The 19,819-nt window shown below is 38.1% G+C and overlaps 1 protein-coding gene across 5 annotated transcripts in view; it reads right to left on the reverse strand.

Moving 5' to 3' along the window:
- Window positions 1-1,755: 1,755 nt before the first annotated feature.
- The window catches only part of GPCPD1 (glycerophosphocholine phosphodiesterase 1), a 63,081-nt gene continuing 45,017 nt past the window's right edge, over window positions 1,756-19,819 (reverse strand). For all 5 annotated transcript variants that reach the window (XM_079945297.1, XM_079945296.1, XM_079945295.1 and 2 more), the window contains 4 exons: window positions 18,855-18,991; window positions 18,253-18,388; window positions 17,668-17,828; window positions 1,756-5,150 (listed from right to left, as the gene is read on the reverse strand). In XM_079945297.1, the coding sequence (XP_079801423.1) occupies window positions 4,961-5,150; window positions 17,668-17,828; window positions 18,253-18,388; window positions 18,855-18,991 (624 nt within the window). In that variant the 3' untranslated portion in view covers window positions 1,756-4,960. The remainder of the gene's footprint in view (window positions 5,151-17,667; window positions 17,829-18,252; window positions 18,389-18,854; window positions 18,992-19,819) is intronic.

The raw sequence follows: 19,819 nt of genomic DNA on the forward strand, positions 1-19,819 counted from the left end.
AGAACGTATTTAAGGAAAGTAGTGTTTAAAATAAACTTTAAAAAAGTATACAACACCTAAACAGTATACAACACCTACAGGAGGACATAAAAATTCTGAATGGAAACACACCTGTGCTCTAAATATTTAGATGTCATATTTTTAAATACTAATCCTTCCCTCACATTAATCTAGAAAATCAATCCAACACTGATCAAGATCTCAAGGGGACTTTGTTGGCTTGAAAAGGTGATTCTTGTGTTATTAAACAAAATATGTGAAGTTTTTAAAAATTGAAAAAGGATAAATGGACCACCGACCTATTACATATCATAGTTAAAAGTTGTACTAATCACAAGGAAATAGGAAAATAATGCCACTTACTGAGATACAGAACACTAGAGGAGGTGGGATGGGAGCAGGTTTGGTGAAAGGAGGGAAAAAGAGCTTTGTTGAGGTACATTAAATGTGAGATGCCCATTAGAACTCCAAGTAGAGAAGTGGTGACAGCTGGATATATGAATCTGGAGCTTAGGAGAGGTCTGGGCTGCAGAGAGACACATTTGAAATCATGGGAAGCCATGGAACTTTTACTAGGTTTTAGTTTTCTTTCTGTGAAATTATATAATTTGGCTTTGCAAGTAAGTTTCAGAAGTTCACCCATCCCACCTGCGTTTCTGTTTTCTATCTGAGGAAACAGGTAGACGTACGTTTGGATCAATTTAGTAGAGGACTAGACAAATTAATCTCTGTACTTCTTTTATTATTATTCCTGTACTAATATTACTTTCTTCATTATTTGAAAACACATTTCATCTTAATGTCATTTTCCTTTAAAATCACCAATAAAATTTTATCTCCTGCAAGGATGCAAAGTCTCTGACATCCCAAAATCCTTTCCACTGTTGTGATGGCCCCTTGATCTTCTCTGAACACAATACTACTCTGGCCTCTGAATTTACAAAGGCTGTGCCCCAAACTGGCTTCACAACTTCTGACCTCCACCCCATTCTGCAAGGGCTTGAGAGCCTCATGAAGTCTTTGCTCCAATCCATGAGCTCTCCTTCTTACCTCCAACACATACTCCTGTGATGTTAATCATATGCTCTCTTACTTTTTTAAACATTTCACATCCATTTCTCAAACTATATAAACCCGCTGAGATTATATTTCAATAAATTTTCACTCATGCACACCAAATAATGCAGTATTTCTAATATGCATACTTTGCTTTCTACCCCAAAAGCACATGATCCAAACCTAAAAGATAAAGGAGTAAATCACTTGTATCCAAATCTAAATTAACAGGACTCCACTGTCAACCTAGAGTACCAAACCAGGAATAATGTGAAAAAACAAAATGCAGTCAAGATGTGGTGAGTCAAGGCACAAAGGACAATGATGCTCCCTCAAGACTCATGAAACAGCGCCCCCCACAGGTCACACAAGTTCTATCTGAGGCAGTACCTGCTTTACTTAAGGGGCACCGGCTGCAGGATTTAGGTGTACTGCCCTAGAAAGGGACAAGGCCTGGGGGAAAACTGTACCTTATCTGCCACTTATTCCTGTGACTGTCCCCATTCAGCATGGACTAGAAAATTGGTTGTGGTAACCCCTTAACTATGTGACCCCAAGAAACGGGTAGAGTGAGAACTCCATGTGTAAACACGCCAACGTACATGCACATGCAAGCACACACACTCCAGACAACACGGCCACGCACACCATATGAAAACATATGTATATTGTGAAACAATCTGAGTTAAGAAACTAGGATTGTATTCACCACCATTTATTTATCTAGTTCATAACTAAGTATAGAACACTATGGTAGTGCTAGAAATGCAATGAAGTCCTTGCCCTTAAGGGGCTTACAATCTTATTAGGGAAATATAACAGGCACATAAAAAGTGGGACTACAAGAAAGCATATGCTAAAGAATGCCACAAAAATTCAGAAGGCAGCATTGTATAAGAACACGGGTTTAGGAGTCACAAAGCCCAGTTCTAGTCCCAACCCGGTAAGTCAGTTAACTTGTCTGGGTTTAAAACCCAGGCTGAAAATAAAACTGGTAAGATTTAGAGGCTGTCTGTACTTGTTTGCATCATGAGCTGAGGAATGGTTTTTGGAAGAGGTGGCACCTGAGCTGAACGCAGAAGGAAGACAAGGAAAGCGGTGCTGAGGTAGGCCTAAGCATGGGCTTCAGAGGGGAGAAGAAAGACGAGTGTCACAAGGAGCAATGGGAGTGAGGTCACGGGTGGCTGTGGCTGCCCTCAGGCACCACTGACACAGCAATGAGCTGTAGTCCTCACATTTACATCCAGGCGGTTACAGTACGTAATTCCGGACAGTGGAATTATCAGAGAACAATGGCAGCATTTTATCAAACATTTCACTCAGTTTCCAGAAAATATAAAATAATTTAACATTATACCTCTACATTTAAAACTGACATCAATAAACTGTTCCAACTGCCAAATGTAAACCAATTCAAACTTTACATTCTTAGTAAACATAACTAAATCTCTTAATTCAAAAAGACATTTGATACAAATTATCCCCACAATTCCAAAGTTTAGTTTCTACTATGTTTCATGCACTGTGGAAATAAAAATTTGTAAGACAAGGTCCCTGCCCCTGAAGTGCCTGCAGCCTGGTGAGACAAACCTCAACTATGTCTACCTAAAGTGTGCTATGATACATGGCATGATCAAGGAATGAACATTGGGCCATGGAGTAGAAAAGGTGGATTCATCCCTTCTTAAGTTTTGGCAAGGGTGCAGCGGAGAGAGGTCAATGAATGGCTTAAGGAGAAATGAGTTTGGCAGGGAGAAAGTATCAAGGAAAAAGAAGGCTACCAGGCAGAGGTCACATGGCTACAGACAGGAAGTAGTGTAGGAATATGGCGTGGCTAAGGCCTAGCACAGGTACAGTGTAGCTGGAGCAGAGTATACAAGGCAATAGCTAGTGATATGGAAGCCAGGACCTAGTCCTATAAAAGCGAGAGCCACTGCTTGCTATGAGTTAATCATCCACTAACCCTGGTGTTTATAAGGTCAGGAAGAGACAGGAAAGAAACTGAGCAGTGAGGTCCTGTCCTTGTCAGAAGCAATGGCTGTAAGCTCTTCTCAGCAAATTACACAGTTCAGGAAACTGACCCCCACATCACTTCCTTTCCTGTTTTTTCATGATCTGCAGGTCTTCAAAATGGAGCTGGAACTGGAAAGGCACAGGGGAGGAGCAAACAAACACGACTTGAAATACACATATGGCTAATCAAGTTACTGTAAGGTAATGGTAATTGTACTGTACCAGGTCTGCAGATCAAGAAAAGTAATTCTTTTTCAGGAGTTTTCTAAAAGTGCCTAATTCACATCAAGTGATGGAAAATCTCTTTCAACATGAGAAAAGTATATAAAACCCCTGCAGAAGACTCCATTTCCTAAACTATTTTCCATTAAATATCAGTGTTACAAACACAATACCATAGGCTTTTAAAGCCTATCTTCACACAATTTAGATCTGACCAAAGCTGCATTGCTTGGCTTAAAAAAATAAAAAGATACAAATATATAATCCAAGTTTCAGGTTCTCAGCTACTACCAAATCATGTCAATACATGAATAAACTGCCTAGTGAGGAACATGCAATAAAAGGTATATGCAAATAAGCCATCCTTGCAGAGTAGACACTAAATTCCAATTTCTCATAATAATAATATAGAACCAATGCTATAAAAGTAACACCTTCTTGAAATTTCATTTTATAATGAAGAAAATAAATCTGTGTATTTTATTCAACATTCATTCATAAGTTACAATTATGCCAAAACAATCTGCTTCTAATGAAAGAAACCTTGGTATAATCCTAACAACATGCATATACATTTAATAGAATCTTCTGCATTTCTAAATAAATTACATGCATGATATTCATTAACCAATAAAGAATACCGATATAAGAATTCAGGACATTTATTTTTCTGCACAGAGATTTAACTACCGTACAACACACACACAAAACAAACCCATAAAGCAACGGTGTGTAACAGGTAGTGAGAGACACTTAAGCATATTTAAAATGCCTACAAATAGGCTTTTTTTTTCCTTTTTTTTTTTTAGGCAACAAATTATTTTTCTGTCCTTGACACCTTCTCACACTCACCTAGCACCACAGATGCAAGGACTTACAGTAAACGTGTACTATCTCATGCTTAAAACAAAAAGCATGCATTCAACAGAATTTATACATTATCATCTACTGTACTAAGTCTTCAATCCATTCTTTTAATACTTTATACATTAAGTTACCCTGCAGCTTTTTGAAATTTTAGTATTTATGCAAAACAACTTTTGAAAGATTTATGAAACAAGTTTTCAAGGATCACCTCTAGGCTATTTACACAGGCATTGGTTTGGTTAAGTGGGGAAATGGCAGCAGCCTCAAGGTTCATACTGAATGAAAATGGTGTGAATGTCAATTCATGTCAAAAATACACAGATGGCACAAAGGTTTGTGCAGTTGGAATCACCAGTGCAAATGCATGCATTTGAGGTACTTATTTTTCCCATGGTCAGGTATAATTATGCATAGTCATGTTCCTTGAGTGCTAAATATTTCAGACCTGATCAAATGAAAAGCTGTAATAAGTGTAAATATGAGATATTTGTATAGTTAATTTCAAAGTGTTATGTTTTTAATGAATATTTGTTTAACATTATAACTTACATATTTAGTTTAAAATATTTACCAACCAATAAAGTTTTTCATTGTAAAGAGACTGACTGGTAATTATACCTGGCCAAGTGATTTAAATAGAATACTTGAAATTCTAGCAAGAACTGTAGTGAAATATTAAAATACTTCATTATTGCTTCACTGGACTGAAAACCTAAAAGGCATAGATAAACAATGCTCAGTGATGAAAAGTGAATACCCAGAACAGCGATGCATGCCCCGAATGGTCTCCGCCCAATAAACACTAAGCATTCTCCACATTATCTATGCCATTGGCATCCACATGGATGTCAGGCTCCCCACAAAAAGACGAGGGGACAAAGCGGCTAACAGTGGGACACAAACAGCTCTTAAGCTCTGGCAATTCTTGCTTCAGACGTTCCAACTGCTCCACTTGGAATATATTTGGCTGTTCAGGCATCCAATCATATATCCTGTGATGAAAAAAACACAAAACATAAAATATGGTAATTTTATGGTTTACTTAGGACCTGGCTTAACTTTTTCAGGAGAATTTGCTTACCGAATGCCTAAAACACCTATACTACAGAGTCCTCTTATTTTTTCTTTAAAAGATATAAGCATCAGTTCTATTCAAAAATATTTCTCTTCTCCCAGTCTTTCCAATAATCCAGAATAGCATCACTGCCTTTTGTACCCCTGAAGCAAAAGAGCTGATTATAAATTGATAGAATGTGAAATCTGTAGCTTATTAGTGATTCTTCAAGTATCTTTTCTCCAAGTTAATCAATCAGCAATGCCTCATTTGACGGAAGGAAAGTTACTACACAGTAGAGCTGGAATTCATATCCAGTTCTGACTTCAAAGCACTGAAGATCAAGATGAAAAGGACTGCCCGGGACTTCCGTGGAAGTCCCAGTGGTTAACACTCCGAGCTTCCGGATTGGTTCAAGATGGTGGAGGAGAAGGACGTGCACTCACTCTCTCTTGCGACAGCACCAGAAGTACAACTAACTGCTGAACAATTCTCAACAGGAAGACACTGGAACTCACCAAAAACGACACCCCAAAGACAAAAGAGAAGCTGCAATGAGATGGTAGGAGGGGCTCAATCACAATGAAATCAAATCCCATAATCGCTGGGTGGGCGACTCACAAACTGAACAATTACACCACAGAAGTCCACCCACTGGAGTGAAGGTTCTGAGCCCCATGTCAGGCTTCCCAACCTGGGGGTCTGGCAACGAGAGAAGGAATCCCCTGAGAATCAGACTTTGAAGGCCAGCGGGATTTGACTGCAGGACTTTGACAGGACTGGGGAAACAGAGACTCCACTCTTGGAGGGCACACACAAAGTAGTGTGCGCACAAGGACCCAGGGGAAACTAGCAGTGACCTCACAGGAGACTGAATCAGACCCACCTGCTAGAGTTGGGAGGGTGTCCTGCAGAGGCGGGGCGGGTGGCTGTGGCTCACCACGGGGACAGGATACTGGGAGCAGAAGTTCTGGGAAGTACTCATTGGTGTGAGCCCTCACAGAGCCCACAATTAGCCGCACCAAAGAGCCTGTAGGCTCCAGTGCTGGGCGGACTCAGGCCAAACAACCAACAGAGAGGGAACTCAGCACCACCCATCAGCAAACAAGTGGATTAAAGTTTTACTGAGCTCTGCCCACCAGAGCAAGACCCAGCTCACTAGTCCCTCCCATCAGGAAGCTTGCACAAGCCTCTTAGATAGCCTCACCCACAAGAGGCAGACAGCAGAAGCAAGAAGAACTACAATCCTGCAGCCTGTGGAAGAAAAACCAATATCAAAGAAAGACAGACAAAATGAAAAGGCAGAGGACTATGTCCCAGTTGAAGGAACAAGATAAAACCCCCGAAAAACAATTTAATGAAGTGGAGACAGGCAACTGTCCAGAAAAAGAATTCAGAATAATGATAGTGAAGATGATCCAGGACCTTGGAAAAAGAATGCAGGCAAAGATTCAGAAGATGCAAGAAATGTTTAACAAAGACCTAGAAGAATTAAAGAACAAACAAACAGAGATGAATACAGTAACTGAAATGAAAAATACACTAGAAGGAATCAATACCAGAATAACTAAGGCAGAAGAACAGATACGTGACCTAGAAGACAGAAGGGTGAAACTCACTGCCGCGGAACAGAATAAAGAATGAGAAGAAATGAAGACAGCCTAAGAAACCTCTGGTACAACATTAAACGCAACAACATTCTTATTATAGGGGTCCCAAAAGGAGAAGAGAGAGAGAAAGGACCCGAGAAAATATCTGAAGAGATTATAGTCGAAAACTTCCCTAACATGGGAAAGGAAACAGCCTCCCAAGTCCAGGAAGCACAGAGAGTCCCAGGCAGGATAAACCCAAGGAGAAACACGCCAAGACACATAGTAATCAAATTGACAAAAATTGACAAAATTTAAAAATTTAAAAATTGACAAAAATTAAAGACAAAGAAAAATTATTAAAAGCAACAAGGGAAAACTGACAAATAACATACAAGGGAACTCCCATAAGGTTAACAGCTGATTTCTCAGCAGAAACTCTGGAAGCCAGACGGGAGTGCCACGATATGTTTAAAGTGATAAAAGGGAAGAACCTACAAGCAAGATTACCCAGCAAGGATCTAATTCAGATTTGACAGAGAAATCAAAAGCTTTACAGACAAGCAAAAGCTAAGAGAATTCAGCACCACCAAACCAGCTCTACACAAAGGGTAAAGGAACTTCTCTAAGTGGGAAACATAAGAGAACAAAAGGACCAACAAAAACAAACCCATAACAATTAAGAAAATGGTAATAGGAACATACATATCGATAATTACCTTAAATGTAAATGGATTAAATGCTGCAAGCAAAAGACACAGGCTTGCTGAATAGATAAAAAATACAAGACTATATATATGCTGCCTACAGGAGACCCACTTCAGACCTAGGGACACATACAGACTGAAAGTGAGGGGATGGAAAAAGATATTCCATGCAAATGGAAATCAAAAGAAAGCTGGAGGAGCAATACTCATATCAGATAAAATAGACTTTAAAATAAAGAATGTTACAAGAGACAAGGAAGGACACTACATAATGATCAAGGGATCAATCCAAGATCAATTACAAATATATACGCACCCAACATAGGAGCACCTCAATACATAAGGCAACTGCTAACAGCTATAAAAGAGGAAATCAACAGTAACACAGTAATAGTGGGGGACTTTAACACCTCACTTACATCAATGGATAGATCATCCATTCAGAAAATTAATAAAGAAACACAATAGGCCAGATAGATTTAATTGATATTTATACGACATTCCATCTGAAAACAGCAGATTACACTTTCATTTCAAGTGCACATGGAACATTCTGAAGGATAGATCACATCTTCGGTCATAAATCACACCTTGGTAAATTTAAGAAAACTGTAATCATATCAAGCATCTTTTCCGACCATAACACTATGAGATTAGAAATTAGAGGGAAAATATGTAAAAGCCATAAACACACAGAGGCTAAATACTAGTAAATAAACAAGAGATCACTGAAGAAATCAAAGAGGAAATCAAAAAATACATACAGACAAATGAAAACAAAAACATGACGATCCAAAACCTATGGGATGCAGCAAAAACAGTTCTAAGAGGGAAGTTTATAGCAATATATCCCACCTCAAGAAATAAGAAAAATCTCAAATAAACATCTAACTTTTTACCTAGAGGAACTAGAGAAAGAAGAACAAACAAAACCCAGTTAGTAGAAGGAAAGAAATCATTAAGATCAGAGCAGAAATAAATGAAATAGAAACAAAACAATAGCAAAGGGCTTCCCTGGTGGTGCAGTGGTTGAGAGTCCACCTGCTGATGCAGGGGACATGGGTTCGTGCTCCGGTCTGGGACGATCCCACATGCCATGGAGCGGCTGGGCCTGTGAGCCATGGCTGCTGAACCTGTGCATCCAGAGCCTGTGCTCAACAGGAGAGGTCACAACAGTGAGAGGCCCGCATACCACACACACACAAAAAAAAGCAAAGATTAATAAAACTAAAATCTGGTTCTTTGAGAAGATAAAACAACCTTGATAAACCTTTAGCCAGACTCATCAAGAGGGAGAGGATTCAAATCAATAAAATTAGAAATGAAAAAGGAGAAGTTACAACGGACACCACAGAAATAAAAAGCATCATGAGACTACTACAAACAACTATATGCCAATAAAACTGACAACCTGGAGGAAATGGACAAATTCTTAGAAAGGTATAACCTTCCAAGACTAAACCAGGAAGAAACAGAAAATATGAACAGACCAATCACAAGTAATGAAATTGAAAATGCGATTAAAAATCTTCCAAGAAACACAAGTCCAGGACCAGATGGCTTCTATCAAACATTCAGAGAAGAGCTAACACCCATCCTTCTCAAACTCTTCCAAAAACCTGCAGAGGAAGGAACACTCCCAAACTCATTCTATGAGGCCACCATCACCCTGATACCAAAACCAGACAAGGGTATTACAAAAACAGAAAATTACAGACCAATATCACTGATATAGATGCAAAAATCCTCAACAAAATACTAGCAAACAGAATCCAACAAAACATTAAAAGGATCATACACCATGATCAAGTGGGATTTATCCCAGGGATGCAAGGATTCTTCAATATATGCAAATCAATCAATGTGACACATCATATTAACTAATTGAAGGAGAAAAGCCATATGATCATCTCAATAAATGCAGGAAAAGCTTTTGCAAAATTCAACACCCATTTATAATAAAAACTCCAGAAAGTGAGCATAGAGGGAACCTACCTCAACATAATAAAGACCATATATGACAAACCCATAGCAAACATCATTCTCAATGGTGAAAAACTGAAAGCATCTCCTCTAAGATCAGGAACAAGACAAGGATGTCCACTCTTGCTACTTTTATTCAACATAGTTTTGGAATTCCTAGCCATGGCAATCAGAGAAGAAAACGAAATAAAAGGAATCCAAATCGGAAAAGAGAAGTAAAACTGTCACTGATTGCAGATGACATGATACTACACACAGAAAATCCTAAAGATGTCACCAGAAAACTATCAGGGCTAATCAATGAGTTTGTTAAAGTAGCAGGATACAAAATTAATGTACAGAAATCTCTTGTACTCCTATACACTAATGATGAAAAAATCAGAAAGAAATTAAGGGAACAATCCCATTCACCACTGCAACAAAAAGAATAAAATACCTAGGAATAAATCTACCTAAGGAGGCAAAAGACTTATACTCACAGAACTATATGACAGTGATGAAAGAAATCAAAGACAACACAAACAGATGGTAAGATATACCATGTTCTTGGATTGGAAGAATCAATATTGTCAAAATGACTGTAGTACCCAAAGAAATCCATGGATTCAGTACAATCCCTATCAAATTACCAGTGACATTTTCTACAGAACTAGAACAAAAAATCTTAAAATCTGTATGGAGACACAAAAGACCCCGAATAGCCAAAGCAATCTTGAGGGGAAAAAATGGAGCTGGAGGAATCAGACTCCCTGACTTCAGACTATACTACAAAGCTACAGTAATCAAGACAATATGGTACTGGCACAAAAACAGAAATACAGATAAATGGAACAGGACAGAAAGCCCAGAGATAAACCCACACACCTATGGTCAACTAATCTATGACAAAGGAGGCAAGGATATACAATGGAGAAAAGACACAGTGTCTTCAATAAGTGGTGCTGGGAAAACTGGACAGCTGAATGTAAAAGAATGAAATTAGAACACTCCCTAACACCCTACACAAAAATAAACTCAAAAAGGAATAAAGACGTAAATGTAAGGCCAGACACTATCAAACTCTTAAAGGAAAACATAGGCAGAACACTCTATGACATAAATCACAGCAAGACCCTTTTTGACCCACCTCCTAGAGAAATGGAAATAAAAACAAAATAAATAAATGGGACTTAATGAAACTTCAAAGCTTTTGCACAGCAAAGGAAACAAGAAACAAAACAAAGAAACAACCCTCAGAATGGGAGAAAATATTTGCAAATGAAGCAACTGATAAAGGATTAATCTCCAAGATTTACAAGCAGATCATGCAGCTCAATATCAAAAAAACAAACAACCCAATCCAAAAATGGGCAGAAGACCTAAATAGACATTTCTCCAAAGAAGACATACAGATTGCCAACAAACACATGAAAGGATGTGCAACGTGACTAATAATTAGAGAAATGCAAATCAAAACTACAATGCTATATCACCTCACACCAGTCAGAATGGTCATCAAAAAATCTACGAACAATAAATGCTGGAAAGGGTGTGGAAGAAAGGGAACCCTCTTGCACTGTTGGTGGGAATGTAAATTGATACAGCCACTATGGAGAACAGTATGGTGGTTCCTTAAAAAAACTAAAAATAGAACTATCATATGACCCAGCAATCCCACTACTGGGCATATACCCAGAGAAAACCATAATTAAAAAAAAACATGCACCCCAATGTTCACTGCAGCTCTATTTACAATAGCCAGGACATAGAAACAACCTAAGTGTCCATCGACAGATGAATGGGTAAAGAAAATGTGGCACATATATACAATGGAATATTACTCAGAGATAAAAAGGAACAAAATTGGGTCATTTGTAGAGACGTGGATGGACCTTGAGACTGTCATACAGTGTGAAGTTAAGTCAGAAAGAGAAAAACAAATATCATATATTAATGCATATATGTGAAATCTAGAAAAATGGTACAGATGAACCTGTTTTCAGGGCAGAAATAGAGACACAGATGTAGAGAACAAACGTATGGACACCAAGGGGTAAAGCAGGGTGGAGGGGGGTGAATTGGTAGATTGGGATTTACATATATTCACTAATATGTATAAAATAGATAATAAGGAAATAAATAAATAAAATACCCACCCCCGCAAAAAAAAGACTCCAAGCTTCCACTGCAGTGGGCACGGGTTTCATCCTTGGTTGGGCAACTAAGACCCTGCACGCCATGCGGTGCCGTCAAAAAAATAATAATGAAATAAAGTAAAATAAAATAAAGGACTTCTCACCAGTGTGAAAATTATCCTAAAGCTATGCAGTACTGGCAGGTGTACCTAGAGTTGAGAGTCCAGAAAAAGCCCCAAGTGACAATGGCAGCACTAGCATTGCCTATCAGCAGAGAAAGGAAGGTCTTTCATGCTTTAAATGTGAAAGCCAGACAATTTATGTGAGGAACTAACTCTTTATGACCTCACAGTAGGGAATAATTTCTTAAACAAGATTTTTAAAGTACTGATTCTATTAAGTATTTGACTATTCTAATATAAAGACTTTCTGTTAAAGACATACATAAGAGAATGAAAAGTTACCTCTGGGTCAAGGTATCAGACGGAACAAAAGCATCTAAGTTCACCCCCTATATTGTGTTAAAAAAAATAAAATAAAGGTATTAAAAGAAAATTCACTGAACATGAGAAGAACCAAAGAGACAGTACAACAGAATTTTGGAAGCTAGAAAACAGATGGATTAAGTAATAACAAAGTGTTTCAGTTAGCAGAATGGATAGGTCAAACCACAAGCCAGTAGTTGAAAAAATGAAAAGGGTGAGTTAAAAGCAGCCCCAAACTTCTGTAGATCTTGGGGGGGAAGGAAGGGGCTCAAAGAGGGACAATGAGATGAAGGCTTGAGCAGCAGCAAGTGGTTCCCTTCCTCTTACTCCCTGCTGTGGAGGCTGCTCTTACCCCACTTGGTTGAGGTTTATTTCCAGAATTAAACAGGAAATCTGGAATGGAGGACAAGACCAGGTTAGAGAGTTTGGGGCATTTTATAAAATGGCCATCAGCATCAGGGATATTAGAGATGGTACAAATACAACACATGCTAAATACAGACATGCCCTCCTTCCCCCATCTCTCTTCCCACACTTGACTCCAAGAAACCAGACCTGTATCCTCTAAGAATATATTATAGCGTCTTCTACGAGGAATCTGACTAGTCAAAAAGCAAAGTTTTTTAATCTACTGACAGATGTATGACCAAACAGGTCACCCAGATCACCCCATAGTAAAACCCCATAAGCCCTATTCACATGCTCAGAGCTTCCAACAAGCTTTTTAGATCTTAATTCCTTATCGTAAGAAGCAGCCAAGAATTTCTAAATATCTGAGGAAAGCTTCTAACAGGTAAGGTAGTAAGCAAAAGAAAATTTTTTTTAAAAAAGTTCCTTAATGCCTTCAAATAGTACTTTCATCAAATGAGAACAGGATTTTTTAACTATATATAGAAAAAAGAGAATCCAGAGAAAAAAGGACAGTTCTTGAAAATTAAAAACACAATAGCAGATATGAAAAACTCAATAGCATGAGTGGAAGATAAGTTTGAGGAAATCTTTGAAAGTGGAAAAGACAAAGATAGAAAATATGAGAAAAGATAAAGAACTTTAAGTCTCGTCCAGGAGTGTATAATATACAACAAAAGGATTCTATAAAGAAAAAAAAAACAAACTCAGAAAAATGGAAGAAATAAAAATCAAAGAAATAATTCACTAACTATTCCACATCTTCAAGGACATGTATCAATAGACTAAAAGGGCTACCAAGTGTCCAGCACGATGGGTAAAACCAGACCCACAAGACCATCTCTATGAAAGTTTAGAACACTGGTGATGAGAAGAATCTCCAAACTTCCAGAGAAGAAACAAAGAAATCACATGTGAGGGAGTAGGAATCAACATGGTTTCACATTCCTTAACAGCACAATGGAATTGTGAAGAGGATGGAGAAATGCTTTTAAAAGTCTAAAGGAAAATGATTTCTAACATGGAATTTTATGCCTGGCCACAATACTTCCAGACACACAAGACCTCAAAAACATTTACTTTCCATCCTTTCTCAAGAAGATACTGAAGGATGTGTTCCATAAAAATGACAGTAAAGTAAAAGAAAAAGATTTGGACTACAGGACACAGAAGGTCTGACACAAGAACTGTAGCTCAGCATGGCAGCTGTGCCCAAAGAAGTCAAACAATATGTACTGGAGGAGCCTGCATGGGTGGGCAGGTATGCTCAGGGCTATCACTCCAGGAGGGCCCCTGCCCACCCTACCAGCTTTGAAACCTACAGACAGAGTGCCCTGAGCCATTTAACATGTGTTGATTCAGTGTCCACTCTACCTGACAGGTTTATTATGGGTGGCCTACTCCTGAGAACTGGTAGGAGGCTCCAATGAGCATTGAACAGACCACTCCATGTACCCATATTCCTGCTGTACTTCCAATGCCTGACCCACGGACGGATGTCTTGTCATGCTGAGCTAGAGACCTAGTGGGTCACAAAATCAGTTCAGAAAGTTAAGAAAAGCATTGAAATAGGTGTGAGCCAGTGGCACAATCATTTAAAAAGCACACACATATAAGTAAAATATTCAAGGGGCATTATCTTTTTAATTTAGTTTCAGGTACACACTTGTAGATATACATATCTATGTGTGCACTGGGCTGCAACGTGAAATGCATTTCTAACTGATTTTGGGGTCAAAAGGTTTAAGTCACTGCCCTAAAGAAACTTATACACGTACCATAGGACAGCTGGTCAACGATGTTTACAGCAAACACTGTAATAGCAAAAACCTGAAAAAAAAAAAAAAAAAAAAGGGCTTCCCTGGTGGTGCAGTGGTTGAGAGTCCACCTGCCGATGCAGGGGACACGGGTTCGTGCCCTAGTCCAGGAAGATCCTACATGCTGAGGAGTGGCTGGGCCCGTGAGCCATGGCTGCTGAGCCTGCGCATCGGGAGCCTGTGCTCCACAACGGGAGAGGCCACAACAGTCAGAGGGCAGCATACCGCAAAACAAAAACAAACAAACAAAAACCTGGCAACCACCTCAGTGTTCTCCAATAGTAGAATAAATTGTGGTAGAATCATACAGCCAGGAAGATGAATAAAGTACAGCTAAACGTAACAAATGGATTGATTTTAAGAATATAACAAGTAGGAAAAGAGTATAAATAAAGCTTAAAGCCATGAAAAACTAAATGTTATATTGTTTAGCGATAGATATAAGAATTTAAAAACTTTTAAAAGAGAGTAATTGCTTGCTTGTCAGTTATATCTATGGGAGGAGGTAGGGGCATAGAATTAGAGAGGAGAACACAGGGGAGTTCAAATCTAATAATAATGTTCTTTAAATGTGGGTGTCTGTTACTGAATTTTTAAAAATAATTTGAGCAGACACAGTATAGAAAGAGGAAACATTGCTCAATTTACTCTACGAGGCAAGTATTATCCTCATGCCAAAATTAGACAACAACCATTTGATAAAGGTAAATTAAAGGCCACCTTACTCATTACTACAAATGCAGAAATTCCAAATATCAGCAAATCAAGCATAGCAGCTTATAATATATCACAAAACCATGATTAAATGCAAAATCTGTGTTAATGCCTTTGTAAAAGAGAACAAATTGGTTTTTGATAAACTAAAACACATCACAATGCTCCCACATGTAAAATGAAACAAAGGTTCTTCTGAATCACTATCATTCAAACCTTCTATAGGTCTAAATTTGGTAATGAAAAAGTAATAGCATAAGCACCTTAAGTACCAAGAAATAGTTCCAAAAAATATTAGGGCACAGGAATTCAGCTAGAGACAATGGAAGGGATAGGTGTAAGGGACTGCTAGTTTGTTTTTTTAAATTTTTTTTTTGGCTGCACCTCACGGCTTGTGGGATCTTAGCTTCCCAACCAGGGACTGAACCCGGGCCCTCAGCAGTGAAAGCACAGAGTCCTAACCACAGACCGCCAGGGAATTCCCAGGACTGTTGGTTTTTACTGTTAGTCTTGTAGAACTATTTGAAGTATATACACACACACACAACACACACATAAGTGTGGCTGATTATATATACATATGTAGTTCTTTGACTAAAATTGAAAAAAGAAGAAAAAACTTCCAAGGATAATAAAGACTGACTTGACTCTAACACAGTCCACCTCTCCTCTCATCAGGTCTGAACAGAAGGCCAGTGCTGGGCTGCCTCCTCAACATCCTCCACACCCTCAACACAGTCCTGCCCTGGTGCCTGCTTGCACCTCTGCCTAAAACGCAAATCCTGTCAAAGCTGATTTAACCCCCCCACCCCACCCCACCCCTGCCCAAATCCAACTCAATCCTTCCTCTTTAAAATTATTCTTGTTGACCCTGAGCCAGGAAGAACTCACTTTCTTTAGGGCCTTTTGTATCACATAGTATCTTCCTGTTCTCCCTGCAAGGTCAGTGTTTGGCTACAACCAAGTAAGGCCCTTTAGTGAAGGATCTAACTAAAATTTGTATACCCTACAACTGCCATACCTGGTATAATCTCACAATATACTTTTCTTGCCTGAAAATATTTGCAATCATCCCTTCCTCCTCCTCCAAGAAAGAAATATTCTCCCAAAATTTGCTAAATAAAGCACTTCCATCAAATTGTAATTTAAAAATTTTAATTTTCCTTTAATAAGTTGGAAACGTCTATTAAAAAGAGCTATGAATCATGCCACTTAAAGCAGTATTAACCAAACACTTTAAAAGGCAGGCATTATCTGGGTGGCAGTTTTAAAACCAGACTAATTCAGACAAAAAAGTTGGGGTGGGGAAAAGCTTTATTAAGAAAGTGATATAACTTTATAGAACAAACAGTAATATAAACTAAATCCAACGACTGTATTTTTTAAAGCAGGCCTGGTAACAATTTCATCACTTACTCTTTGTATGATGCTGCTCAAGCATTAGCAAGCCCATTAATCCCCTCAGCAGGACAAATGACATTCCCTCTAACCCAAAATTTCTTTACGCTGAGCAACCTTTTCATCTCTCTGAGATCTCAGACTTACATCCTAAACACCCAGGGAGTTTATTTAAAAAGAAAAGATTAGTTCAACAAATATTTGAGCTTCTACATCTAACCTCTGGTGATACAGCAGTGCACAAAACAGGCAAAGTCTTGCCCTCATGGAGCTTCTGTTTTTGGGGGTGTGTTGGGGGTGGGATGGGAAAGGAGGTTGGGGAGAAAATAAGTAAAATATAGTATGTATATGGATATATCACGTGGTGGTAAATGTATGGAGAAAAGTCAGGAAGTGCACTGTGAGTAGAGGTTTTGATTTGAATTAGGATATTCGGGGAAGGCCCTACTAAGAAGGTGACATTTTAGTCTTTCCTGACATCTTTATCAGAAGAGAAACAGCAGGAGGCCAATTAGGGGTGGGGGCGGGGATCATCTCACCTAGGGCCTTGTAAGGATGTGGGATTTTACACTAGGAGACACAGAATAGGGGGGGAAGGTTAAGCAGTAACATGATCTGACTTCAGTTTTCAGTCCTGCCCGCCCCCATAATGGACAGCAGGGTGTATGAGTGGACGCAGTCCCAGTAAGCAGGTTACTTTCATAATCCACCTGAGAAACGATGTGGCTTAGTGGAGAGTGACAACAGTAAAGGATTCAGGATATATTTCGAAGACAGAATCAACATGATTCTGATTTTGTCTGATTGGATTTGGGTATGAGATAAAGAACACAATCATGAAAGACTCCAGGGATCTGGCCTCAGAAACTGGAAAGAAAGTTGTCATTTATACTGAAATCAGGAAGTCTATAGGAACAATAGGCGTTGATAGATGGATATAAAAGTTTAGAGGTCAGGGGAAAAGCTTGAGTTGGGGATATACAAAAGTAGGAAAAGGCACAGAACTGGATGAGATCACCAAGAAAGTTGGTGTAGATAGAGAAGAGGTCTAGGGCGGCCACCTTCACCCGCAAGATGACTCAATACATCTGGGTTAGGGCCCAGTCATCTGAATTTTTAAACAAGCTTCCCAAGTGACTGTGGTATAACTTCAAAATTTGAAAAATCCCACTGACAAATGTTAAGATATTTCTACTTTTTTTCTAACAATCCATTAAAATTTTTCATGAAAAACAAATACCTATCATAAATTAGACCATTAACTCCAAATTCCTTTAATTTCTTTCTGTTTTCAGGATCATTGGTATCATCACCCCAGCAGAATATGACCAGTCCCTTAGCTTTTGCCTCTTGAATATAGGATGGGTTTCTGAGAAGGTCTTCAGTATGTGCATTTATCCCCTAAAAGAAGAAAGATAAGTTACTCATGAAAGAGAAACTTATTATATGTATAAAATACATAACTAATAAGAACCTGCTGCAAAGCAGAATGGACAGGGAAAGAAAACGTTAGAATTTTTTCTTCCAATTTATGCGATCAAACAAGTTTACAATCTAACCGTTTTAGATGATTCATAAAACCCACTCAGAAAACTAAACTACAAAACTTACTTAACCTAGGCCTGCAAGAAAATCTTTGTTGGTGGTGATCATTTAACTGCTTTTCAGTCTGAGATTTAATATCCTCATTTTAAGTAGAGCTACCTGCTCATTATACATAGGTCAAAACTAACCAAGTAGATGTTAAATTAATATATAACTTTATTTACTAGTGCTCTAAAACATTTTTAAAAAACAAATATTAAAATATTCAACCACAGCTTACCAGTAGATTTTCAAACTGTGCAAAGCTCATTGCAATGGGGGTTGTCCGAGATCTGAGGTCCATGAGTTCAGGGTAAATATCAGATTTCCCCTGAGTCAAAAATAATATGGGATATTTGTTCTGCTTTTGCCGAACCCTGAAAAAGACAGTTTAAAAAATACTTTTCATTGGGGAGATAACCATAACATATTGTTTTGAAATTTTAGAAAATACTAAAAATATAAAGAAACAAAATTTTAAAAGCATACTCATTACTGAGATATAACCACCATTAATGTGTATTGCCTTTTAGTCAAAAAAAGAAAAATTTAAATTATTCTATACAAGAGTTAAAATATTCTCAGAAATGGGCAAAAAGAAATCCCTTGAGGGCTTACAATTTGGTAAGGAGGATATTATACATCTGTAAAATGAAACACAAGGCATGAGGTGCTATAACCCAGCGGGTGTGGAGGCCATCCCAGTAGAGAATATATACAATGGGACTGAGAAGACAAATCAAGGGTGAAGTCTGGGAACTTCCCCACCTCCAACTACAATCTCTGTGCCCTTAGTCCTAGCTACAGTCTAAGCATATAGGAGAAAAAAACTGAATTACTCACATTGTGCAAATATCTGCATCAAATGAAGAAAATACTATTCTCCTCTTCCCAGAATTTTCTAAGACAGTTTTTAAAATTATATCCAAAAACAGATTCATGTCAAAATATGTTGATAAGTTACCATCCCATATTCCATCCTATATAGAAGAATAGGAAAACAAAAGTCATTAAATACCTTAGAATCACAGTGCTAGGAAAAATTCTCGAGAACATTTAGTCCAACTCTTATTTTACAGATGAGAAAGCAAAGGCCTGTGTGAATTATTATCATAATCAGGTATAGAGACACTTATATACAAAGCAATTATAACATCAAAAGACTTTTGCTTTAATAAGGTTAACAAAATAAAAACTAAAACTCTGGAAATTTGAAATCTACCATGACTTTAAAATATTTTTATGCTATCTTCATAAACTATAAGTGGACAAAAAGACTCCACTTCGTTTGCTAACTCACTACCCCAAAAACCCTGGTAATTAAGAATTACCAGTTAAAAATCTCATTCTTTGAGTCTTAGGCATATCAAGTGCCCTCAATAAATAATAAAAATAATTTTCTAATTATAGCTAAGATACCAAGAGCCCTATTGATATTCAAATATTAAAAATTTTAAGTATTAGTCATTACAATAATTCTAAAAGTTCTGAAAACTAAAAATCACCTACTAGAAAAATCATGGTTGTGCACTTGCATGTTATATGTTAGCCAGGACCGGCTTATCATAAATAGCTACATAGAAGACATGCTTTAAGGGCAGTTATAGATTATTCTGACCAGAACAAATACCAGGACTGCCCAATCATGATGCCTGGATTAACTACTTCCAATGTCCCCCCACCCCAATCAGCCCTCTTACCATGCAGCCTTATCCATTTACACATATCCCCATCTGATACATCCAAGTTGTTTTCCTCGACTAAAAGACTGTTAAGTTTCAGGAAGGCAAGGCTTTATTCTGTTTTCT

This window comes from Stenella coeruleoalba, assembly GCF_951394435.1.
Source record: "Stenella coeruleoalba genome assembly, chromosome: 15".
NCBI classification, from domain to species: Eukaryota; Metazoa; Chordata; class Mammalia; order Artiodactyla; family Delphinidae; genus Stenella; species Stenella coeruleoalba.